We start from the raw sequence: 27,764 nt of genomic DNA, 5'->3' as shown, positions 1-27,764 counted from the left end.
GCATTTTTCACCACGAGTCCTTTGGGATTGTCTTGGAACACTGTATTGCTTAGAATAGCTAAGTCATTCACAGTTGTTGTTGTTGCTACTGTGTACCATGTTCTCCTGGTTCTGCTCACTTCGCTTTGCATCAGTTCATGTAAGTCTTTGCAGGTTTTTCTGAAAATCATCATGCTTGAAAATGATTTCATTTCAAAAAACGAAATGATAAGCCTCTAATAAAGAGACAGGTAATTTTTACTATTATTCCTTTTAGTTATTTTATAAATACCTATGAAATTTTTTTATCATTTTTGATCATTTTTAATCTTTATTCAATTATTTTGATTATTATTTTTAGAGTTGATTTTTTGAAGGCCATTTCCCTTCCTTGAGAATATAAAAGTAAAATGAGTTGGCTTATTCTGTGTTACTACTGAGGGTATAATTAGGATCAATGAATAGATGTTATAGAAAGGAAATTTTTGGCTTAGTATAAGAATGAATTTTATAATAACCTGGACTATTCAATAATGGAACAGGAGGCTCTGTAATGGGGTAATTTGTCCATCACAGAAATATTGGGTCAGAGGCTGGAAAATCATTTGTCACCTTCTTTGTCAACTCTGGCAGCATGGTATAGCTGGACACATTACAGAAGTAGGGGCTTTGGGTTTGAATCCTAATTCTGCTGTTATATGCCTCTGGCTTTCTTCAGTTTTCTCATCTGTAAAATAGGTTGTTGTGGAAAATATTCTTTGTAAAAGTGACATGTAAATTCGGGTTATTGTGATGATTCTGACATGAAACTCTCATTTGAATTTGAACTAGGCAATCTCTAATTTCTCTTTTATCTCTAAGAACCTCTGATTTTGAGGCTATGGGGACATGTCATTTTACTGTCATTATTTTCATAGGGAAGATATTGGAAGATATTGGAAAATATCTGGAAGGTATTTTAGTTTCATCTCATGCCATGAAAAGGCAGGATGAAAATGACAAATTTCAAAAAAAATATGAATAATGCATCTCCCCTGTGTCCAAAGCAAATGTGTTTTGTTCCAAAGAGGTGTTTAATCCATTATCTTCTTTGAGGGGAAGGTGGATAAAAGGATTTCCGGGCAGGATGAGCATTTAATGAAAGGCACATATTTGCCTTATGACTATGAAGTAACTGATATAATGATTCTTGTGTTTAGACGAAAGAGGCAAAGTTTAATGTTGATGAAAAATTATAATACTTTAAGTTAAAAAAATCAAAGTTGCTCAACCTTTATTGAAGTAAACCAATTTACTTTTTGTACTACTACATTGCTCATGTCCTTGGGATACTAAAGACTATGGGGGAAAATGGGTCTCATGCAGTGTAACTGAAGAGTTGCTGTATATCTTGATGTATCCTCTAGGGGGCACCAAGCAAGCATTCATTCAGATGACTTCAATGGACAGCCTAAACTTCCAGGGTGCCTGGAGATTATGTATGTATATACAGATTTAGCTTTAATCTGCCTTTTTAGAATATGAGCCAGGAGAGTCAACTCCCATGGAAAGGCCAAAGACTACATCACAATGCAGCTACCACTGAACAAACAAACTTCACATGTGCACAGTTTGATAGCAACTAGTCTTTTCCCTCCTACCTGAAGGCATCCATACTCAGACAGTACAAAGAGTTGTATCTTTGACAAGGAAAGTCTTTCATCGACTTCTGTGACTAAAGAGTAGATGAGAAGGGATTTTCTGAGGCTCAGGTCCTAAACTTTTCTCTTAAACATTCAAGTCCCTTGGCTACATTTTCATGACATTTCCAGGCCTTGTCAACACTAAGTGATTTAAAAGTTAGAGAAAAGTCTCTCTGAAGAAGGATTACTTGGTCTCAGATAACCCCGGGTCTTCAGCATGAGAGCAAAGCCTGCTTTGTAAGTCTAGTCATTCCATGCTTGGAAAGAAGGGGTCAAATCTGGGGCTTAACTTGAATATATCAGAAAATAGCCAGGATACGAGAATATTTCTTTCCATCATGGATACCTGTTATTAATTCAAATAGTTTATGCAGAGAAAGTAAAATCTGTTTAATGGATAACTAAGGAAGTGTAGGACCACGGCCTTAAGATTATCATTATCAATAGGAATTCATAGAACATGGTGCAACGATCTATGGGAATACATATCCTAAAAATTATGGATACAAAGAACGTGATAGTATGATAGTGACAATCCAAACAGAGATGGAATGATTGGCCATGGGAGATGCAGGAAAAGGGGTTTAAGTTTTAGGCAGTGTATTAGGAGGGCAGAGTTTATAATCTCAAAGAGGATCATAAACATGTCTGAAAGGTTCGGAACCGCTGGATATAAGAAACTCTCAAAGTAGAAGGCAGAAGAATCAAAACATATATTTAGGCTCCACAGTAACCAACCCATGAACCAGCAACCCCATTTTGATATATTGATCAAAAGCTTCCAGGCCCAATAAGTATGCCTTGAAAGAGTAACCAGGAGGCTACAGAGAAGCATGATTGCGTAAAGCAAAATCATACTTCCCCCTCTATGGTAAAAAGATTACCCACTGGCCTGAAGTCTTTGTTCAGCTTCCTCCCGTAGGTCAGCTCTGCTACTGGCAGCTCCTGCTTCGGCTGTGGCTATAGCTATAGCAGCCTCTGGCTCCAACAGGAGCTGCTTTTAACCATCCGGCTTTTGCGGGGGTGTAAGGTACGCGGGGAAAGCACAGGTTCTTTCAATCTGCTTAAGCAAGGTGAAGGGGTTGACCGGGAAAACACAGGTTCTTTCCATCAGCTTAAGCAAGGGAAGCAAGGTGAAGGGGCCGACAAGCTTACTCCAGTCCAACATACAAACAGCATTCAGTTCAGGGGAAAAAGCCAAACTAGTCAAGGCCACTTGTTGACTAAGTGCTAAGGAGCCCATTTTTGGTTGCCAATACAGGCAGCGGTTGAACTGGCCGTTGATATCTTAGATCCCTACTAACTTTAAAATTCTATCATCCCATGGAAAGGGTGAATAACTCATTCTTATATGATATCATGCCATAATATTTCCTATTCCTTCTGATTCTTTCAAGTAGCACTATTGGGCCTAAAGGTAAAAAATACTTCCCAGGCCACTTACTTTTAACATTCCAGAAAGAAAATTGTCTAATGAAAGCAATTCATATAGAAATGAATGCCAATTATGCCCAAAGATTCTAAGAAGCTTTATTTTTTCCTCTTCTTTTCAAATGTAAAGTCTCAATCTCCATTTGAACTCTTATTAAAGGGTTCAAATCTCCATGAACAGCTGAATATTTAACCATATCATTTTCCTCTCTTGGAATTGTGCACTTAAAAATTAACATGCGAGAGTTCTTGGTTAATTTGCAGCTAAGATTAGGCTGCATTCCATACCCTGGTTGTCTCAGAGCACACAAACATAATTTTGGTTTTTAATATTTAAATATCTTAATGTCTCAGGTCTTTGGGCAAGTGCTTTTATTCCCATAAGGGATTCTTTCCATGACTTACGTGTTCCAGATAGATATGGAATAGTTAATTACATTAATGGGCAAGTAGGTGGCACAGTGGATAGAGTGCTAGGCCTGGAGTCAGATTCATCTTTGTGAGTTCAAATCTGGCCTCAGACACTTACTAGCTGTGTAACTCTGGGCAAATCACACTTCACCCCATTTGCTTCAGTTTCCTCAACTGTAAAATAATCCAGAGAAACAAACGGCAAAACATTCCAGTATCTTTGCTAAGAATACTGCAAATGGAGTCACGAAGAGTTGGACATAACTGAGATGACAACAACAAAATTCCATTTGTGTGTGTGTGTGTGTGTGTGTGTGTGTGTGTGTGTGTGTGTGACTATTTAGTTCTAGAATTCATGTTTTCCAGCAATCCTGAAATTCACAGGTCCTAAGTTTTGGAGTGTTCATGGGCATTCATTCCTCCAAAACTTTTGGATGGTGAAATATAATTTTAAGCCTATTGTAGTGACCTAATTCATTTAGGAATGAATCAAGAAACTCCTCAATTTTAAGACAGTTGTCCAAGGAAATTATTCTAGGTCTAAAAAGCAAGTGGGAAGAAAGGATCTGGGAAAAGGTGCTTTAGGTCTTCAGACATCTTTTATTCAAGAGATGTATCTTCTTCTACTCCAGTTATTTCTTGACCCCTTCTCGACCTGTCTATTATCTATCACTGAACAAATATGTGCCACTGGAAAAAGTCACCATAAAAAACAGAGAGGAGAGAAACTGAGAGCGAGTGTCAATTCAAGTAATTTGATAAAGGAAGTCCAAGAAAGATGGATTTTCACAAGTTGTCAGATTGTTCCAAAGCCCACATTCTAAGAATGCATCAGTCTGAATAAGAAGTTTTCTAAAATACGTACTATGTTCAGTTGAATGAGTGACATAAATCAAAAAAAAATTTGGGGGGGGGGCAAGTTGGAGTTTTCCAGGCTCGTGAGGCGACAAGATTTAACAAATAAAATAACTGATGATTCAGTAATCTGGTCTAACCTGGGATGCTCTGTCTCCTCACAGCCAATGCTCCATCAGGTGGCTTTGTCTGGCTGGCGGACTTAGTGTAGGGACTCTCATCTGCAAAGGTACAATGAAGGATTTGGTTAATTTCAATCCAAGTTCTGGTTCAATGAAGACTTTTAATAGACTGTCATCTAATTGCCAGCCATCTAGGTTCACCGGCAAATGCGTGTCTACGATCCAGGAAGAGAATGGCTTATTGTGTGCAAAGAGTAACCAATTATTGTTTAAGGAATTCATCTAGAAGATCCCAGAGAGTGGAGAGGAAACATGTGGTTCCATGAAGAGAAGTTGTCCATGATCATCAGGAGAAGGACAGAGATACAATAAAGTAGAGCTGAGACCTCCAGAAAAGAGAGACCATTTTAAAGATGAATCTTGCTTGTTTTAGATGCTTCTCCATCTTACCAATCTTGTGTGACCAGATACATCAAACCTGATACAGAGAAGGGGTATGGAAGGAAGGAGAACTTTTAGGAGTCAAGCTGAGAACAGAGAAGGAAAGATGGCTTAAAAGGAAAGAAGGCTGAAAGCTCAGTTTGGTTTCAATAGTTCTATTTAAGTGGAGAATAAAGAAACTGGAGACACCAGGGAGAACAAACAACAAAAATGATAGAAAGACTTAAACAAAATGTGTCTGCAAGAGATAGGGTAGAAATTAAAGTTATACAAATTCTGGGAGGCAAAAACAAAACCCTTAAATATCATTTTTTCAAGTATTTAAAGCAATTCTTGGACAAAAGAATAACAATTGGGTCAAACAGCAAATATGTAGGCTAGAACCATATGGAAGGATTCTTCATGGGAATGGTAAAGTACATTGATTAAAGGGAAATTTCTTGAGGAGAAATCTTTAAAAATTATTCAAAAACTGAATAAATAAGACATGAGCAGGAATGATGTGAAGAGCAGTCCAGCTAATTATCTAGTGAGACTGGGTGGCTCAAATGGTTGTTTCTGGCCACACTATAAGAGATTTTACAGGAAATCATTAAGAGATTAAAAAAAAAACTTATTGTGCATGGAAAACTATTAAATACTACAAGAAACTAATTCAGCAACAAAGCTTTATCATCTGAAACCATTAATTCTCCCTACTAAGTGGTTCGTATTTCAAAAATAGACACCAAATTTTTCCCTAGGATGTTTTTATGGGTTAACTGATTCACTATTACTTCTTAAAATTAACAAGGTCTCTATAAGCAATGACAAAAAGAAAAGATTAAGACTGCTATAAAGTACAATTACCTTCATAAATCTAAATCAGGCAGCTTCATATTTACGTTTCATTTTTCATATGTCTTTATATTATCTCAGTTAGAAAGATAAATTGCCAGTTTTTACGCATCAAACATGACCTACCCCCATCATATCGCTCATGACATGTCATGTCTTTGAAACTTCTCCAAATCACACTCTCTACCATCATAAATAACAACATAAAATTACTGCATTAATACAATTCCATCATATTCAATTAGTCCCCAAACCTTGGACTACATTGCTTAAAAATGGCAATTTCATAGCCAAGCTATGGGATTCAGGCAGTCAGAATGAGGAAGACAGTGCATCATCAGAAACTTTAATCAATACAGAACCCGTACCTGGAGTAAAATAAACCTGTACCAGGTCAGAACAAAGTACTGGGAGGGCATCTTGGAACTCTTAAATGCTTGCTCATTTTGTCCCCATTCTAACTTATAATAGGTGACATTTGCAGCAGACTCTTAAAGGTTTATAAAAAGCTTTATGTACGATTTTCTCATTTCATTCTCACGATAACCCTGAGAGATAGATCTCACACTTACTTTTATTCCCTCTTTACAGATAAAGAAACTGAGGCTCAGATAAATTATATGACTTTCCCATGATCACACAACTAGTAAATGTCGCATGGTAAATTAGAACCCAGATCTCACCTGACCTGTAAATTTAGTCTTTTTTTAATAGTACTACCTTGCCTCCCTGTTAACAAACTTTTAATTAATTATGAAATTATGACAGTGAACATTTGGGGCAGATTCTCTAAATTTGCACATCTTATGTTTCTTTTGAGCTATTTCAACTCCGCTACCCACCTTGCTTTAGAGGAAGACCAGAGTTCAAAACCTACCTCAGATACTCCCTGGCAGTGTGATCTTGGACCAGTAACTTACCCCTTCGCTCTCAGTTTCCTTCTTTGTAAAATGAGTATAGTTGTGAGAATCAAATGGGAGAAACTTTAAGTACTTCATAAGCTTTAAAGTACTGTAAAAATGTTAGCTATTTTGTCAGAGGTAAAATTTAAACTCAGATCCCTAAGACCAGAGTCAGTGCTTTCTCCTCTATCATGTCCCTTCCAGCTCCAGATCCATTAGGATCCTCTGGTACTTTGAATTTGGAGTGGGGATGCACAGTAATGTACTTTCTTAAATGCCCAAGAATGACTTGTGTATGATAAATCTCCACATCATATGAAATCAACAGAGCCAAGGATAAAACAGAATTAGATGTTGTTGCTGTTGAGTTGAGTCTGACACTTTGTGACTCCATTTGGGGTTTTCTTGGCATTGATCCTGAAGTGATTTGCAATTTCTCTTTCCAACTCATTTTACAGATGAGGAAACTAAGGCAAACAAGATTAAGTGACTTGCCCAGGGTCATACAGCTAGTAAGTATATAAGGCCAGATTTTGGCTTCAGGCCTGGTATTCTATCCACTGATAGCTGCTTCCATATGGGAAGCAGAATTCCTTTTATTCCAAGCACTGCGGTGGAACTATTTTAAAATATTCTATGATTAGTTTTTCAAATGTAAATGAGAAGGGAAGCAGAACTGAGCTTTTTTTGTTTGTTTTTCCTTTTAAATACTATTTTATTTTTTCCAATTACACATAAAGACAACTTTTAACATTCATTTTTTTAAATAAAATTTTGAGTTCCAAATTTTCTCCCTCCCTTTCCCCTCCTTATGACAGTAAGCAATTTTATATAGGTCATATATATGCAATCATGTAAAACATACTACCATATTGTTGTTGTTTGTCCAACAACAGCAACAAGATTTCCATATTAGTCATGTTGTGAAAGACGAAACAGAATAAAAGCAGAAAAACCAGGGAAGACGGAGGAAAAATATGGAACTCAAAAACCTTATAAAAGTAAATGTTGAAAACTAAAAATATATAAATATTTTTAAAAAGGGAAAAAACACACAAAAAATAAAGTGAAAATAGTATGCTTCGATCTGCATTCAGACTCCATTAGTTCTTTCTCTGGATGTGGAAGGCATTTTCCATCATGAATCTTTTGGAACTGTCTTGGATCACTGTATTGCTGAGAAGAGATGACTATGAAAATATAGTTGATCATTGCTTAATATGACTGTTACTGTGTACAATGTTCTTTTGGTTCTGCTCACTTCATTTTGCATCAGTGCATGTCTTTCCAGGTTTTTCTGAAATCTGTCTGCTTATCATTTCCTATAGCATGATAATATTTCATTATATTCATATACCACCACTTGTTTAGTCATTCCCCAAAAGATGGGCATCTCTCCAGTTTCTGATTCTTTGCCACCACAAAAATAACTAGTATAAATATTTTTCTACATGTGGATCTTTTCCCCACTTTTTTTATGCTCTCTCTGGGGTACAGACCTAGTAGTGGTATTGCTGAATCAAAGGGTATGCATAATTTGATTGCCCTTTGGCCATAGTTCCAAATTGTTCTCCAGAATGGTTGGATTAGTTCACCACTCCACCAACAATGCATTAGTGTCCCAATTTTCCCACATGCTCTCCAACATTCATCATTTTTCTTTTCTGTCATATTAACCAATCTGATAGGTATGAGGTGGTACCTTAGAATTGTTTTAATTTGACTTCTTTAATCAACAGTGATTTAGAGAATATTTTTTTTCTTGTGACCACAGATAGCTTTGATTTCTTCCTCTGAAAACTGCCTGGTCATATCCTTTGGCCATTTATCAATTGGAGAATGACTTGTATTCTTATAAATTTGACTCAGTTCCCTATATATTTGAGAACTGGGGCCTTTATCAGAGACACTTGCTGTTAAAAATTCTTTCCCAGATTTCTGGAAGCAGCAATTGTTAAGGGAAGGGATGTAATACCTTGGTACAGTCATGCCTCAAGTCAGATCCTGAACCAAAAATATTGTTGACATTTTGATTGATTCAAGCAAAAAGGAGTTTAGATAAATGAGTGGACAGTCTAACCATAAGGAGCTAGGAAGGGCAGGGATGCCTCGAGTACATCTCAGCCTTTGAGAATGATGTCGATGGAGAAGCACTAACCTACTATTTTCAAAAAATGCCCCTTTAGGTGGTGCAGTGGATAAAGTTTTGGATTGGAGTTAGAAATCAGTCAGTTAGTTAAGAAGCACTTACTACACATACTATATACAAGGCACTGTGCTAAGCACTAGGAATCCAGAGAAGGCAAACACACAGTCATTTCCCTCAAAGAGCTCACGTTCAAATGCAGGAGACACCATGCAAACAACCATGTATATACTATACAGAGGGTAAATAGGAGGTAATCTCAGAGCAAAAACATGGGGAGGAAGGCAGAACTAGAAAAGGTTTTTTCCCCAAGGAGGTAGGATTTGAGCCGAGAAAGACCAGAGTTCAAATCCTGCCTTAGACATTTATTAGGCACATGACCCTGGACAAATCACTTATCCCGGCCGACCTCAGTTTCTTCATCTGTAAAACGGGGATAATAATAGCCTCTATCTCACAGAGTTGTGAGGAAAAATGAGATTTGTGATGAGCATGTAATATTATAATGGGCAGAATGCTTGGCTTGGAGTCAGGGAGGTCTGAGTTCATATTCTGCCTCAGACATTCCTTGGCTACATAACCCTAAAGTTCTCTCACTCTCTCTATATAGTATGTGTAATAAGACATGTTATATAGCAAACCTTAAAGTACAATCATTACTATTATTTATTCCATGTTATTATATGGCCTACCAGTATGACACAGAGTGGCACATCTTATATCTTCATGCAGAATGAGAAAGCCAAGGAAGTTGCCATTTTGGGGCCCTGAGGGGCAGCTAGGTGGCACAGTGGATGGAGCACTGTCTCTGGAGTCAGGAAAACCTGAGTTCCAGTTCAGCCTCAGATCCTTACTAGCTGTGTGACCTTGGGCAAATCACTTAACCCCAACTGTTTCCCCCCCCCCAAAACCCCAAACAACCAATTTTGAGGTCCTGGATGAGGCAAGCTTAGGTTTACTATCATGAGTCCAACGTTCCTTTGAAAAGGGATTTTAGGGGCAGCTAGGTAGTACAGTGAGTAGAGCACCAGCCCTGGAGTCAGGAGGACCTGAGTTTAAATCTGAGTTCAGACACTTGACACACTTACTAGCTGTGTGACCTTGGGCAAGTCACTTAACCCCAACTGCCCTGCCAAAAAAAGAAAAGGGATAGTTAAGTCAGAAAGAAACCAAGTTGTGGAAAATTAAGAATTTTAATGAAATTTAATTTGGCCAATTGGGCTTCTTTGTGCTACTGACATTCTTTGCCTTCAGCTGCATCATTCTTAGGGCACAGCTATGTAACATAGGGCTTGCAGAACATTCTGGAGTCTCCTTCCAAGCGTGAATAGACATGGAACATTCTGGGCAAAATGAGGTCACTTTAAGCTCTGGTTCTGGAGATTAATTTGGAGAACGAAAATTTCATTTAAAATATTGTTTTTAAGTGCTGGTGAGGGAAGTTTTCAATCCCCAAAGCACAGCAGGACAAACAGAAGGTCAATTTACAGCAATCTCTGCTGACCCTTGGCATTCTGAGAGCTGAGTGGTTAAGATAAGTCTCCAATGCAATTCAAATCCTTGCCTCTTTTCTAGACCAGGGACATTGGTTGTTGACTGTGAAAAACAGGCACTCCACCCCCTTTTTATACACACAAACACATTTATGTCACAACAATCAATGGATAGCTTTCAGGGCATCAACAGGACAAATACTAACTTAAAGAAACACATGTCGGAGTGGAGCTAAGAGGGTGGCTGGAAAGCAGGGACTTGCTTAAGCTCTCCCAAAAATCCCTCCAAACACCTGTAGAAAATGGCTCTGAACAAATTCTAGAGCTGTGGAACCCAAAGAATAGCAGAGGGAAACAGGTCTCCAGCCCAGGAGAGCCTGGATGGTTGCCGGGAAGGGTCTGGCACACAGTGCTGGGAGTGGAACGCAGCCCAGCGTGGGCCGCACCAGGACAGACCAGACCGGGAGTCAGCCAACCAGAACAGGCCTTAGTGCCATGAATTATTGAGTTGTGGCAGTTACCAGACTTCTCAACCCACAAACGCCAAAGAGCGGGTTAGTGGGAAACTGTGGGATCAAGTTCAGAGCAGTCCAGCTACCAGCCCTGGGGGTGGTGCAGTGGTGGCACTGACAGCAGCAGGAAGCTCCTGAGGCTGCTTCCACAGCTCCAGCATCAGCTAATGCTGGAGTCCCTGGCTCACACGGTGGGAAGAATCTAGCAGCGGATCAGAGCGGGAGTGCAAGGAGCCCTTTGTGGGCACAGAGGCAGGTTCTCTTGCTGTGCCCTGCTTGGTCTTGGGGGAGGAGAAGCGCTGATGTGACAGAGCCTGGGGTGACAGTAGAGCAGAAGTAGCTCTGAAAACAGCAGTGCTTGGACCATGAAGCTTGAGATAAAGTACTCTCTACTTTATAAGCAGTCATATCCTGACAAAAAGCTCAGGGGTCAAGTAGTTGTCTGGGAACGTGAACAGGCAGCAAAAATGAACTCAGACTCAAACTCAAACTCTAGATTCCTTTTTTTTGGCGACAAGATCAAAACACATAGCCAGAAGAAGTCAACAAAGTCAAAGAGCCTACATCAAAAGCTTCCAAGAAAAATATGAATTGTTCTCAGGCCATGAAAGAGCTCAAAAAGGATTTGGAAAAGCAAGTTAGAGAAGCAGAGGAAAAATTGGAATGAGAAATGAGAGTGATGCAAGAAAACCATGAAAAACAAGTCAATGACTTTCTAAAGGAGACCCAAAAAAGTACTCAAGAAAATAACACCTTAAAGAATAGACTGTCAAAAGAACTCCAAAAAGCCAATGAGGAGAAGAATGCCTTGAAAGGCAGAATCAGCCAAATGGAAAAGGAGGTCCAAAAGACCACTGAAGAAAATACTACCTTTAAAATTAGATTGGAGCAAGTACAAGCTAGTGACTTTATGAGAAATCAAGATATTATAAAACAGAACCAAAGGAATGAAAAAATGGAAGACAATGTGAAATAACTCACTGGAAAAATCACTGACCTGGAAAATAGATCCAGGAGAGGTAATTTAAAAATTATTGGACTACCTGAAAGCCATGATCAAAAAAAAAGGCCTAGATGTCATCTTTCAAGAAATTATCAAGGAAAACTGGCCTGATATTCTAGAACCAGTGGGTAAAATAGCAATTGAAAGAATCCACCAACTGCCTCCTGAAAAAGACCCCAAAAAGAAATCTCCTAGGAATATTGTAGCCAAATTCTAGAGTTTCCAGGTCAAGGAGAAAATACTGCAAGTAGCCAGAAAGAAACAATTTGAATATTGTGGAAACAATCAGGATAACACAAGATCTAGCAGCTTCTACATTAAGGGATCAAAGGGCTTGAAATATGATATTCCGGAGGTCAAAGGAGTTAGGATTAAAACCAAGAATCACCTACCCAGCAAAACTGAGTATCATGCTCCAAGGCAAAATATGGATTTTCAATAAAATAGAGGACTTTCAAGCTTTCTCAATGAAAAGACCAGAGCTGAATAGAAAATTTGACTTTTAAATACAAGAATCAAGAGAAGCATGAAAAAGTAAACAAGAAAGAGAAATCATAAAGGACTTACTAAAGTTGAACTGTTATGTTTACATTCCTACATGGAAAGATGATATGTGTAATTCAGGAGACCTTTTTCAGTATTAGGGCAGTTGAAGGGAATATAGACAGAGGGTACAGGATGAGTTGAATATGAAGGGATGATATCTAAAAAAAATAAAATAAAATTAAGGGATGAGAGAGGAATATATTGAGAGAGGGAGAAAGGGAGAGATAGAATGGGGTGAATTATGTCACATAAAAGTGGCAAGAAAAAGCAGTTCTCTAGGAAGGGAAGAGGGGGCAGGTGAGGAGGAATGAGTGAATTTTACTCTCATCAGATTCAACTTGAGGAGGGAATAGCATATACACTCAATTGGGTATCTTACTCCACAGGAAAGTAAGGGGAAGGGGACAAAAAAGGGGGAGATGATAGAAGGGAGGGCAGATGGGGGTGGAGGTAATCAAAAGCAAACACTTTTGAAAAGGGACAGGGTCAAGGGTAAAGACTGAATAAAGGGGGACAGGATAGGATGGAAGGAAATATAGTTAGCCTTTGACAAAATGAGCATTGTGGAAGTGTTTTACATAATGATACATGTGTGATCTATGTTGAATTGCTTGCCTTCCTAGGGAGGGTGGGTGGGAAGGGAAGAATGGAGAGAATTTGGAACTCAATGTTTTAAAAGCAGATGCTCAAAAAAAAGTTTTGTTTTTTTTTGCATGCAGCTGGGAAACAAGATGTATAGGGAATAGGGCATAGAAATCTATCCTGCCCTACCAGAAAGTAAGGGAAAAGGAGATGGGGTGGGGAGTGGGGTGACAGAAGGGAGGGCTGACTGCGGAACACAGCAATCAGAATACATGCCATCTTGGAGTGGGGGGGAGGGTACAAATGGGGAGAAAATTTGTAACTCAAAATCTTGTGGAAATTAATGTTGAAAACTAAAATATTAAATAAAAATGATAAAATTCAAAAAAAGAAACATATGTGTTTGAAGTTCTCCCTCAATGTAGCAAGAAACGTGTTTCTCTATAGAAGGAAGATGAGGTTTTGGTGTGGAGTTGATGATTAACCTGCTCCTAGAAATTGTTATAATACAGAGATAGCCTTGGACTATGACCCCATTTCTCCCCAAGCTGATCTAGAAACAGAATTGCTTGGACCTGGAAATATATTGACAGATCCCATAAATTTTGGTCCAAGAAGACAGCAGGTATGGAAAACTACCTCCAAGATAAAAAGGAATGAGAGAAAAGATAGAGTAAACAGAGGAAACAATTTTCACACTGAAAAACTGGCATATTCAGTAAGTACTTTTAGTACGTGTACAATTTCAGTGAAACGATTTAGAGGGAAAGACTATCCACTATCATCCGTATTTCCATCAAAATGTTCTGTGCTGCAAGACGCCTGGATTTTCTCTTAGAAAAGGTGATTGGAAACCAGAGATTCTACCACTAGGCATATACCCCGAGTAGGACATTGACAAAAAGGCTCCATATGCACAATATTTATTTTTTTCACAATATTTATAACAGCACTTATTGTGGTAGCAAAGATGTGGAAATGAAATAGATGCTCATGTACAGGGGAAATGGCTAAACAAACTCAAATACATGAATGTAATGGAATGTTACTGAGCTAAAAGAAACAACAAACATGATGACTACAGAGAAGCATGGAAGCAGTTTACATGAACTGATATAAAGTGAAAGAAGCAGAGCCAGGAGAACAATATCAGCAGTAACCATAACAATGGAAATGGAAAGAATAACAACCAGAAAAGAAGCAAAACTAAATGGGCTGAAATTTATAAAGAACTGCTTGGTACCAAAGAAGCTGCTCTGCAGAAATTGGGGCCCACAGAAATTAGGGTACACATGCCAATTTTTCCCCAGTATGCTGACTGGTTTTGCTGAATTATTTTTTCTCTATTTTTCTTTTCTTTTTAGATTTTTTTGTTAGAAGGGATGGCTCTCTGGAAGGAAAGGAGAATAAAAATAAATACATGAGGAAATCAAGTTATAAAAGCTATCAATAATAACCAATTTTCTTAACAAAAGATGATCAAAATATTTAAAAAAAGTAATAACCAAAAGAGTTGTTATATTTTCAAATGCGCAGTTAACTCTGAAAATATGACTGGAGTATATAAAAGAATTAAAATATAAGCATACTTTTTTCATGAGAACAGGTAAATATGATAAATTAAAAGAGATAAAATGAGTTCTGGGAAAACAAGCGAATCCACATTTATTGAATAGCATATTAACACAGCATCGCAAAACTCTAAAGAGAAATGATAGCTGCCAGCATCCCTTTTTGGGAACATAAATTAACAACCATAAACCAAGCAGTGTCAGATTTTGAGGTGAAAGGATTAGATATGTTAAGGCCTGTATACAGAGCTCAGATATTTACATACTAACAGAGAATGCTCCAAGTACAGAGAAAACCCAATTAAAAATGGGGAAAAATGGTAAAGCTATTACCTCCTTTCCCCTTGAAAGTTTCTTATTATACCTTAACCAATAGACAAGCTCCTTTTGTGTGTTAAATATAATTTTGTTAGGTTAAATAATAACATTTAAAATCTACTTTGAGGTCTTACACTAAGGGTCCTTTAAGTAGCAGTATTTTTTTAAGTAATATTTTATTTTTTTCCAGTTACAGGTAAAAACAATTAACATTTGTTTTTTTTTTAAGTTTTGAATTCTAAATTCTATCCTCCCCTCCTGGCCCCCCTTCCTGAGATGGTAAGCAATCTGATACAGGTTATACTTGTGCAATCATGTAAAACATTTCCACGTTAGTTGTTTAGTACATCTCTAAAAAAAATTATGTCTTTTGTAAAAGTGAATAATCACAAGCAATTTATCTTTCCAGCCAAAATGGTCTATTGGCTATATGTAACCTGCATGTGATATTTCTACTACTGTCTGTGTTCCCTTGTATAAACTCTCCCCTATGCATGGAGGACTCCCCTTCCTCACCTTTGCCTCATAGAATCCCTACATTCCTTCAGAGAACAGGTTAGATGTTGTCTACTAAAGGACCTTGTTGTTAGACCTTGCTGCCTGCCAAAACTGCTTCATGTTTCTTCTGTTTATATCTGTCTATGTACATGTTGTTTATCTTCAGGAGGTTATAATTTCCTTGGGGACCATAACATTAATTTTATCTTTTTTGCCTCCAGTACTTGGGTCAGTGCCTTGCACATAGTAGGCCCTTAAATGTTTGTTGCAATGTCTTGAGTTTTTTTCATATATTGATCTTACTTAACAGGAAGACAACCAAGAGATTATTTAAACACTAAGTTTACACCTTTTGCTTCACTTATTTCTGGAGGGTAATGGAATGAGTACTGCATTTGCATGTAGGAGCATCTGGGTTCAAAAATTTATGACTTTGGTCAGATTTTCTGCTCTGCAAAACAGGGATAGTAAATACCAGTACTCCAAGAATACATACATAGAGTGCTTATGAAGAGTCAGCTAGCAGAGGCATCCTGACTTAGTGCATAGAGTGTTAGAGTTGCAGTAAGAAATCTTGTTCTGGATGCAACTTCTGCCTTGAACCGTAGCTAGCTCCAGGACCATGAACGAACCAGTTAAAGCCCTGAGAGACTCAATTTCTCCATTGGTAAAATGGGAAGGGAAATGTTATAATCAGCCCCATTTTACAGATGAGGAATGTCGACAAAGTTTAATTGACTTGCCCAGGGTCACACTGCTTGTAATTGTATGAAGCTAGATTTTTGACTCTGCCCTTCCTGACTCTATATTCAACCCTACCTACCTGCTGTACCACCTGTCTATTTTGGATGTATTTATAGTTATTCTCTTCATATATGTGTATGTGTATTTTTATAGGCACTTGTCTTCTCCTCCTTTAGAATGTAAGCTCATTATAAGTAGGCACTGTTTCCTTCTTTGTATTGTATCCCTAGAAACTGGTGCAATGCTTGGCACCTGTCAGGAGTCTAATAAATACTTGTTGAGACCCAGTAGGTAAAACAGATGAAAAGCCAAGCTTGGAGGCAGGAAGAATGAAGGGGTCAACCTGAATTATGAAGAGTTTCCTCATCTGGGAATTCTTTGTGTTAATGAAATCACAGGGTCAGACCCTATCCACATATATATACACACACATACACACATGCACATATACATATATACACACATATACACATACATATCTACATTAATACATTTATATAATATATATGTATATACATATATGCATACATGTATATATGTGCGCATATATGGATAGATATGAATATACGAAATACAAAATTGTGAAAATCTCCGTCTGTATGCATGTATATGTGTATATACACACACAAGCTCCCAAGTCTCTATCTTATTACAGTTTTATGCTAAAGAAGCTTAAAACTGCACTAATACTTTGGGAGTACCATATACACACAGACACATTTACATATGAAGACTCGGGGTCCTTTAGAAAAATGACATAACATTATATTACAATGCATTTTTATTTGATTCACGTAAGGGGCTAATTTATCAGCTTCAAAACCATGGTTAGAAAAGAGAAACTGGTTTTCAACAGAGACTTTCGGCTTTGACTTTGCAGATGAATTGCATTAACGAGAGAACTTTACCGAACCCCCTAACCAGGTAGAAGAAAGTTGTTTTTGCTGGCACACCTTGAAATGAATGGTGGAAGCAATTATCAAGGGCACCTCGGGGTACAAGGCCTGCAAGCTTTTCCTAATGACATCCTAACAGCCGGCTAATCACTGTCCTGCCAGGATGATCTCTCATTGACATAAGGACTGCATATTGGCCATAACAAGAACGCTCATGAGTTTTCTTTACAGTTCCATTCCATGGGGCTGGAGGTGGGAGAGAAGGAGAAACAGGAACCCCAAATTCAGCAAAGAGAATTGTTACTGTAAGAGACAACTGAATGGGGTTAGTAGAGCATGCTTTTAAAATGGAAATAGATCGACGGGGGGACCATCTGTCCCTCTCATTTTCCCCAATTTGGCCAGTCTCCTTGTGCGCCTAACACAGCAGTGGCATGCACACAGTTCATTTGTTTTCACTGCATACTCCAACTGAATCCAGCATTTATGAACTTGGGGGGTCAAACAGCTGGTATCACAAAAGATGGAGTCACATCTTCTTCCATATCCCGACTGAATCTCCTCCCTTCTTTGAGCTGGAAGGACTACCCAAAAGAGTAAAGTCAGGGTTCCTTAAGACTATATGTCCATTTCTAGAGATGGTGGAAACTGATCTAACAGCAAACCACAGAGAGAGCCAGCCTCATTCTTATCTACTTATTCCCCAACCTTTTCCCATTCCCAGAGCCATCGCAGTGCAGGTGTCCGGTTTTTTTTTTTCAGTAATAATAGTACTCCTGCATAGATATGACTCTCTCACCACATTCATTCAGGTCAGTGTTGAAGGGCTAGGTTTTTTAATTTCCTCTAACTGAGATTACATAGCCTATGATAAACAATTTCCAATAAGTAATTATGCTGAATGGAGGCACCTGCTATGTGTCATCAGATCCCCTGGCTCCAAGAGCAAAGAAAAGGAGTTTTGTGAGGTTCAACATTATGTCCATTTGCCAAATGATCAAAAAAAAAATTCATTTCCATGATAGTCCTTGGAAAACAAAAGTTTATGGTGGAAGAAACAATCTGACTTTTGAAAAAGAGTGTGACATGCCTGCCTTATTAGTTTTCAGGGCTGAGAAATGAAATGAGGCTATCTTTCTTCCCAGGACACAGAACACTACAGAAATACATCACAAGGTCCCTCACAGCATCTTGCGGCAAAATATGAAAGACAATTGCCTGCAATTTTCAGTCTCAAGTATTTAGGCAATGAGGATGAAATCAATGAGGGTAAAATGGATCCAACAGTATAATAAGAATATTTTGTTATCAAAATACTAGAGTAGCTAGTAGGAGATATAAAGCCATATGTTATAGAGGCTTTATTTTAACCTCAATTCTAAAGGCTCTCTGTACTTTAAATATTCGTTGTTCTGTATTGTTTTGTAAATTTGTATGGTTTGTTTCTGCTCATTCGATTATTCATTCAAAAATATTTATTGAGGACACACTACGTGCAAGGCACTGTGCTAGTACTTATGAGGAAGGAATCTGCAATCATTCTACTGTAGGACTGGAAATATACCCATTTCACAGGTGAAAATGTAAAGCATTCACGAGTCTAAGGTATTTGCCTAAGGAAATTCAGTCAATAAATAATGGAGATAGAAAACAAACCCAGGCCTTTTGACAAGTCCAGTACCATGACCACACTGTCCCATTGCAACTAAAGGTAGTTCTACATCAAAATGACAGTCAAAGCTGTAGATAGTGCAATGTTTTTAGGCTTTAGAAGAAAAAAAGCATTCCCTAATTGCACTAATTGGTATAGGATGAGCCCAGTAACTTCCATTATTAGATTTATATATAAAGATAATTAAAGAGCAAAGATAATCATATGCATACAATACAATAAGCAAATTATAATCAACAAGCATTTAAATGCCTACTAAGTGCCAGAGAGTATGATTGATATAAAACTTTGTTGTATGTTCCAGAGTCAGGCCTTGAACCCAGGTCTGATTCTGGGGCTGGCTCTCTCTTTACCAAGTCAAAGTGCCTCTTGAACAGTCACACAAATTTTGGAAAATGGAGTTGAGTTTTTCGATTTTTAGGAATTTAGATAAATACTAAATAATACACTGCCCCTTACCAATCGTAGGGTCAGACTATTCAATTAATTATTGACCTGCTGATCAATGAGGTAACTCACACTCTGGGTTGGGAGAAGTTCCTGGTGGGGTCGAAATCCTTGGAAACTACATGGTTATTTCTTGGCAATCTCTCAAACTTGCTTTTTTATTTTAAAGAAAAGGTTTTATTTAAAATCATGAGAATATCGGATTGCCCTGGAAAAGTCAGGAAAGGTCAGCTTGAAATGAAACATTTCCCACTTCACAGAGACACCTTCTCTCCCCAGACCATTCTTCCTTCAGCTGAGAATCTTGCTTCTTTGTCTAGTTCCTCAAAACCATAGATTTTTCCAGCCAGATTGCTTGATCCCCGCAAATTGGCACACAGCAACATGGTGGCATTAAGAGCATCTGGTAAACCTTGTGGAGGTTGTACATGGAAAATGTGCTGCTCAATGATGCTGTGAGGCCTTTGGAAAGACCCACATCTCTGGCCAGGTTAATTTGTAAATCCTCTTTGTAATTAATGAGCATATCATTTCCCAGGTTCTGCCCCTGGCATTCCTATCACCAGTATGTCTGAATCACAAATACTGCTGCTGCCTGTCCTTTCTGATTCTGTTTCTAATGTAGACACATGGCACTCCGATCAACACAATGACCAACCGTGATTTCAGAGGACCAATGACGAAGGATGCTACCCATTTCCCGAAAGAATGGTGAAGGATCCAAGATATCAAATAAGACATTTTTTTTGGACACAGTCAGTGCAGGAATTTGTTTATATGAGCATGTTACAAGGTTTTTTTTTTATTTAGTTGTCTGAGTTTCCTCAACCATAAAAGGGGACAACAATACCACTATCTTCCAGGGTTGTTGTGATGTCAAATGATATTTTTAAAGTGTTTATTAGCATAGTACCTGGCACATAGTGGGCACTATAAAAATGCTAGCTATTTTTTGTAATAAGATGTGGAGGAGGGATTAATTAAAAAAACACCAATAAATTTGACACAGGGTAAGATTCACAAAGCTGGCTCTTCAACATGCATCAGAAATTTCCACAAGACCTAATTTCTTATAGACAACCATTAGCTGAGAAGAGAACTACATTTTTAAAGTCTAGCTGCAACTATCTGATTATTCTAACATATATCACCCATGTGCTTTCTGTTGTAAAAAACTGAAGTATTTGTTCCAAGAATGTGCTCAATGATTTTTTTTTTTTTAGTGCGGAAACAGTAAAGGTGAGGTTTTTCTTCTCTTTCGTTTTTCTTTTTAAGTCAACTACCCTCTCCTAGTGAAGTATGATTGTGTATAGTTACATTTGTGGATTCTTGGTTACCAACAAATAATTTTTAAAGAAAACCACATCTGTTTTTGTGAATTACAGAAAAACTCAGTACCGTCTCCTGGGTGACCTAAGAATTAGGCACTGATTCCACGTACCTGAAACTTGACCAGGGTGACACATTCAAGGAAATAAAGTACTATATTTGTGGAAATAAAAAGGTCCCACAACTTGTCACCACTAAACACCATGAGATTAGTAGGTCAGTTTGATTCATAATAGACACTCATCTTTACCCTCGAATCTGTTTCAGAAAAATAATTTAAAATGACTCCCAGGTTTTGTTGGAATAAGGAACCACAAGGGAAAAGCATAATAAAATTGTTTTATCTTATGGAGAAGATTGAAGGTCTTTTTTTTAAAAAATTCTATTCCTCCAAAATATTGACATTCTAATTATAATAGTTACTACTCTAAAAATCCAGTAATGTGGATTACCATATGCCTTGATTACTACTAGTCTCTTTTTCCTCCTCCCAAGGAGAATCTTGTATCTCTAATGCCAATTATACTGATCAGATTAAGACTTGTTGCTGGGGCTTTCTGAAAACCAAAGCATTCTGCTTTTCCATGGCATAAAAGCATGGGTTTCTAGCTCTAGCAATTTTCAAGATGACAGCACCTAAAATGAGATCAAAATCGAAGTGAAAAAAAAAACCCAAGATGCAATCAGAATCACTTTACTTTAGGGGTCCTAAATCTTGTGATCTGCCAGTGTCTGAAATGAATGTGGTACGCCATTAGAAAATGGATGATTCACAGCTGTCCATTAGTACACAACATTCCCTTTTAGGTTTGCTATTTGTGAGCTGGGAGCCCCTAAAACTCTTACTGGTGCCTCAGACCAGCAATGTGCTTTTGGCATTGGCCCAGATTTTAAATTATCAGCTCTCCAATTTTGGTTCCATATAACCTTTTCTTTTTACCTAATGATGCCTTAAGCCAAACAAAATGCTGACTGATGGCTAATGACTTGATAAAAATAAATTCCCAGATGGGCAGTAATGTTGACAGATTTCTAAATGAATCATTTTTCTTTAACAAAAGAATCATCATCGTTTATCATATGCTACATACAAAGTGGATATCTTATCCTCCCATACCTAATGGCCTAGGAATGCCAAATGTAAAGAAAATTTAGGGTGCCTTCATAAAGCAAAGCATATACTGCTATGTTATTTAGAACCACAGGGAAAATTCTAAAGCCAACACCTGAGATCACTCTTACTTGAGTCTATCACTTCACTAAGAACAGAACAAGATGAAATAGCCTGAAACTACAGAAGAAATTCCCAAATACATTTTACTATTAGGGAAGACTATGGAAACGCCTCTGATTTTTGTTTTTTAAATAAAGAAGATAGTCGATTAGGACTCCCAATCGGCTAAGTCTTAATTGATATAAGAATATATCATTCAGCAGTCTCTTCCTTTGAGAACCTATCTGTGCAAATTTATCCCCCAATCCTGATCTTGGTAGCAGTTATTTACCAACCCCCAGGGCATATTTCTTCCATTAGCAATGATTCAGTGCTTAATTCAGTCTCCATTTACATTGCAACAAGGCCATTCTCTGCCTCATTTCTTACCCAGCCTTAATCGCTGAATGGGTGTTGCCTCAGTCAAAATGAGACCTGTTAAAGACCTTAGCTTAAAAAGGCCAAGGTCTCCCACTGCATGGGGGCCTTCTCCAATTGTCCTGATCTATATCTTGCTACTGGACCCAGAATGGCTCCAGAGGAGAAGGTGAGTCTGGTGACTTTGCACAACCCTGCCTCACTTAAATCCAATTCACTTCCATATCATGGCATCACCTTCCTGATGTCATGGTCCTCTTCAAGAATGAAGACAATAACCTTCCCTCATACCAAAAGACTTCAACGAGAATGCTGATATTTCCCCAAACAAACTAACCTCAATCTAAACAACTTTTATCACCTCCACTTCAACTACACATAGGGATGGGATGTCTATACTCCCTTGATCTTGCCAACATCCACAAGTAATCACTTTCTTGAGAAAGAACTTTGAAATTCTTTTTATCTGGTGACAAATTCCTATTGTACCATCTTTTCCTAAATCTATTCTTTGTTTTCACCAGAACCACCAATTCCCCCACTCCTCAGTTCTTTTCTGGCTATCCATTTCCCCTTTCCCAAATATGACCCCGTAGGGTACTGGTGCAACTCTACACTAGCCTCCATTCTCCAATCCTCTGCTCCCTTTTCCTGATGCTGCTCACACCCTGCCAAAACCCAAACCTGGATGATTCCTACCAGCAGCTTCTTCTGTTGCTTATAAATGTTTGTTAGCCTGACTAGTGTGCTGCTGAACAAAGCTGAAGGAAGTCGTGAAACTGAACTAATGTAGATCCGATACAAATTTATATTATGTAATTCAACTGAGCTCTCATTGCATAATTAATTCTTGATCCCACCAATTACATCAGCTATTCAAAACCTTTTTTCCCCCTCAAGTATTCCAAAGCATTCCCTTCCTACCACCCTCTCACATGGGAATCTCCTTCTCATATTTCACTGAGAAAAAAAAAAGATTTCACTTGCTGACAGTTTCCTCTTCTCCCCTTCTCTTCATCTCACACCTCTTTGAGAATACTATCTATTCCTTCACTCTAGTCTTCAATGAAGATGTAACCCTTCTTGTCACAAGGCCAAAACCCTTACATGTACCCTTAAAAACATCCCCTCCATCTTCTACCAATTATCCCAGCTCTTTAATCTTTAATCTCTCCCCACTGCTAGTCATCTTGACTTTTGTCCTGCCACCGGACTTGGATGATTCTGGAAGAGAGAGTGAAGCCGATCATTTTGCACAACTCTACCTCACTTAAATCCAATATATATGCAAGTCAAGACATCACCCATGATATTATCAGTCTTCTTCAGAAACAAGGAGCAAATAACCACAGTATGCCTCTGGCTGACATTCTACATTCACTGTACAATACTCTCCTTCACACACTCTACTTTGGTTCAAATAAACCCGACAGTAATTCCCCATACTATATCTTTGGTTGTCCACACTGCTGGAATGTACTCCTCTCCTCTCAGAACCCTTAGTTTCTTTCAAATCTCAGGTTGAGCACCATTTCCCATAAGAAATCAATCCTGTTTCCCCAGTTGTTAGCGTTCTCCCCTCAGGAAATAAATTATATAATTTAAATTTATTTTTCTATGTACATATTGTGTTACTCTAACCATCCTGTCCCTCCTCTCCCTGCCCCCAAAACAAAGCACTTAAAGCTCTTGAGGGAAAGAACTGATTTGTCTTTGTATTACCAAAACCCAGCAAATAATAGGCACTTAATAAATGCTTATAAAATTAAACTTAGAGGAGCAGCTAGGTGGTGCAGTGAGTAGAGCACCAGCCTAGGAGTCAGGAGGACCTGAGTTCAAATCTGACCTCAGACACTTGACACACTTACTAGTTATGTGACCTTGGGCAAGTCACTTGACCCCAATTGCCCTGCCTTCCCCCCTCCAAAAAAAGAAAAAAATTGAATTTAGAGATTTGCAGATCACCTTAATTGATCCTCACAACAACCCTGGGTTAAGTACTACAGAGATCAAAGCTCTGTTTTCAAAAATGAGAAAATTGAGGTTCTTGAAGGTTAATTAACTTGCCCAGGAACAACAGTTAATTAAGTGCCGGATGACAGATTTGAACTCAAGCCTTCCTGACTCCAACACCAATAGTCTATACACTGTTCAATGCTCACAGTAGTCTCCTAATGAGTATTTAGTGAATTAACAATATTCTATGAGTATAAAGAGAACATCTATTCTAGTATAATGGGGACTGGGTCCCAAGTGCCAAATTAAGCATTGTGGGATTCGGTTACAAAAGAAATATCAAAGGTACATTAATCTAAAGCTTGTCAAATGATCTCATAGCTGAGTGTATTTGGGCCTTTATTAAGAGGAAAAAACATCTCATATATTGCCCAACTGCTACGTTCAAGGGCCTGCATTGAAATGGGTCAATACCTAGATTACAAATGCTGATAAAACCATGTAGTGTTAGGAGAGACACATTGTGGAAAGAAGGAATAATAATGTTTAGAAGGTCTAAAATAGTTCTGGGATGGACAAATACAGCAATCTTTGGTTTCTACTTAATACTTTCTTTTCATCTCTTGCCTACTCAAACTTCCTGACTCAAAAAATAAATGGAGAGAGAGAGAGAAAAAAATGTCACAACCACTTCTGATCATTGCCTCAAGCATGCTGTTCCAAACACTGAAAGAACGAGCATCTTTTTAGAGTAAATATTGGAGAAGTGACAAGGAGTAATAAAAAACAATTGAATGGGGTGTAACTATTTTACTTAAAGCCCAGTGTGTGTTGAGAGTGCCCAGGGCACAAAGAGGTATGGTGCCGCACTCAGTGGAACTAAGTGAAGCCAAGAGTCAGCAGTCACTCCGAATCTAAGCAGTGTAGAAAACCTCTCTGGATGGTTTAGTGCCAGAGTGACAGTTATTGACTGTCTACACTGCTTGCCTTCACTGGATAACTGTCAACCAGTGGCTTTATTTTGAAGGCCTGGTAGGGCTCTAAGAGGCAAAGGTCCCAAGAGCTCTCCCCATGTGCCAAAGGAAATCTAAAACCATTTCCAGAACAACACCTTAATTTAAAATAAGAGTTTACTGTCATGAAGGGGAAAAAAAGGGAGAATAATAGCAGGAAAAGCAATTTTCCTTTCAGAACATTTTCTGTGGGCCGCTTGCCAGTTCTTTGATCACAGGAGAGGCCGCTCTCCTTTGATGGAGGACTCTGCTTTTCACAGTTCTGCTTTGCTTTCTTGCCTACAAAAATTAGCGAATCCTGCATTCTATAGGTAAGAACACAAAAATTCAAACTGGGAAAGAGCCACTGTTTATCTAGTCAAATTTGTGGCCAGAAAGGGCTTCGCTAGAATTTAAATGCTTCATATAATGGATCTCTAAGCACGTCCAATAATGAGGTTACTGTCCTCATCTTCACAGTGAATCTCAGGGTATCTGCCATTTCATTGGCAGAATCTCCCCAGTGACCATCAACATTGACATCTGTTTCTCCTGGTGATCTCCTCAACAATTCTTCCTTTCCTTTCATAGACAAGTCATTCCATTTTCCTGACCATCACTTTTCTCATTTGTGAAATGTAGATAATACACTACCTCTTCCCAATGGTTGTGAAGAAAGGATGGGTTTCACAATATTGGAGGAAGAAGGTTTCATAGAGATCATTAAGTCAACTCTTTTCATTCTACAGACAAGGAAACTCAAGTCCAGAAAAGGGAAGGGGACTTGTCCAAGGTCAAGATTAGGAATGGCAGAGTCAGGATTCAAACTCATGTCCCCCAAGTTTCCATCCAGTGATATTTCAACTGCACGATGGCAATAACACTTTGTAAACTTCAAATGACTTTTTCCAGTGAAAATCAAGCCACAAGCATTTATTAAGCACCTACTATGTGCAAAGCACTGTGCTGTGCTCTGGAGATACAACAATAAAACATAATACTATTCCCTCTACCCTCAAGAAGCCCACAGCCTCCTGGGGAATTAGAGAATGCAAAGAGGAAATTATATTTATGATTATTTATGGAAAGCAAGACCACAAATGACTAGGGGACTATGTGTATGTGTGTATGCATGCATATGTGTGTATGCACATACACATATGTATGCACGTACATGTGTATAATGTTTATATAAATACGAATTTTTTTTATTTCTTACAGCTTTCTAAAAAAAATTTCAAACCTGTTCTAATTACCTAGGAAGGAAATAACACTTATTAAATGCCAATGTGCCAGGCATCATGTCTAAGTGTCTTTAGGTATTATCTCATTCGAGCCTTATGACAACCCTGGAAGGAAGGTGCTATGATTATCCCCATCTGACGGTTGAGGAAAGTGAGGCAAACAGACTTTCAAATGACTTTCCCAGGGTCCAATCACTAGTAAATGTCTGATGCTGCACTTGAACTCAGGTCTTCCTGGCCCCAGGTCCAATTCTCTCTCCACTAAACCCCTTAGCTGCCTCTAAAAGACTACCCTATTGTATGAAGTGTGATGGGACAATTGGTAGTACTGTCATCTCCATGTCACTACACTATGGAACAAAATAATCTATTTAAAATCTGACCTCCGGTACTAGCTGTGTGACCTGGGCAAGTCACTTAATCCTGTTTGCCTCAGTTTCCTCATCTATAAAATGAGCTTGGAAAGGAAATGGCAAACCACTCCAGTATCTTTACCAAGAAAATCTCTAGAAGGGGTCACAAAGAGTCAGACATGACTGAAAAGATGTATCATGCTAGTACCTAGCTGTCATAAAGGAGGTGGCTCACTCTAAGGAAAGGCCACAAATTTGAGATGAATGAATGAATAAAGCATTTATTAAGTACTCATTATATGCAAAGCAAGGTAAGGGATGCAAAGCTAAGGGACAGGGATGCAAACAGAAAAGCCATGTAAGTCCCTGCTCTCAAGTTGCTCCCATTCAAGAGGGAGACAGTGTCTTAAGGTTTACAAAATGTTATCTGGGTGTGAGAAACAGCTTGAAGCCAATGTCACATAAGCACGGCAAAAAACAATCACACTCATTTACCTGGGGCCTGGCAGAGTGTATTTTTGGTGTAAACAGGAAGTCATAAATCTGTCATTTCAGAAACCTCACTAGCCCAACATGATTCCTGGCTTTAAGAAAAACTCATATATAATTCTAAACCAACAAACCACATGCATTTGGGGATGCTCATTCACATCACAAAAGGATCCCTTTGCGAAGCTGAGTCAATTCAACAGACATTTAGTAAATATCTACTGTGTGCAGAACAGAGCGCTAAGTGATGGAGAAGAAAAGGATGGGATAAGACACAGTTCTTGACCTTGGAGTCTAGAATTGAATAAAGTTTGGCAAGTGAGAGTGGCAAAGGGGAGAAAGAAAGAGTCAAAGAAACCATATTGGAATTCTCAGTATTATAGCTCACATTTCTATAGGACCTGATGGCTTAAAACATGCCATCATCCTTTTAATAACCTGGTGAGGTAGGTAAGGCAAGCCTTCTTATTCATATATTATAGATGAGGGAATTCAAGTTCAGAGAAAACATAAGCGACCTGTCCAAAGTCATATCAGTGGAGCATTGGTCACTCAGTGAATAGTGGTGCCATTGATGAAAAAAAAAAAACAGGGAAGTTAAAAGGGAGATCACCTTTCAGAAGAAAGGGACTAAATTGACTAATGTGGAAATATGTTTTACATGAATGCACATATATAACCTATATCAGAAAGCTTATATTCTTGGGGAGGGGCAGGGAGGG

The 27,764-nt window shown here is 38.3% G+C and overlaps 1 protein-coding gene across 1 annotated transcript in view; it reads right to left on the bottom strand.

Moving 5' to 3' along the window:
* GRIP1 (glutamate receptor interacting protein 1) overlaps nucleotides 1-27,764 on the bottom strand; it is a 338,240-nt gene that overhangs the window by 239,726 nt on the left and 70,750 nt on the right. The window contains exon 2 of the mRNA XM_036760738.1: nucleotides 4,499-4,579. Within this exon, the coding sequence (XP_036616633.1) occupies nucleotides 4,499-4,579 (81 nt within the window). The remainder of the gene's footprint in view (nucleotides 1-4,498; nucleotides 4,580-27,764) is intronic.

Source organism: Trichosurus vulpecula, chromosome 5 (assembly GCF_011100635.1).
Source record: "Trichosurus vulpecula isolate mTriVul1 chromosome 5, mTriVul1.pri, whole genome shotgun sequence".
Classification (NCBI taxonomy): Eukaryota; Metazoa; Chordata; class Mammalia; order Diprotodontia; family Phalangeridae; genus Trichosurus; species Trichosurus vulpecula.
This window is presented reverse-complemented; position numbering and strand designations above follow the sequence as displayed.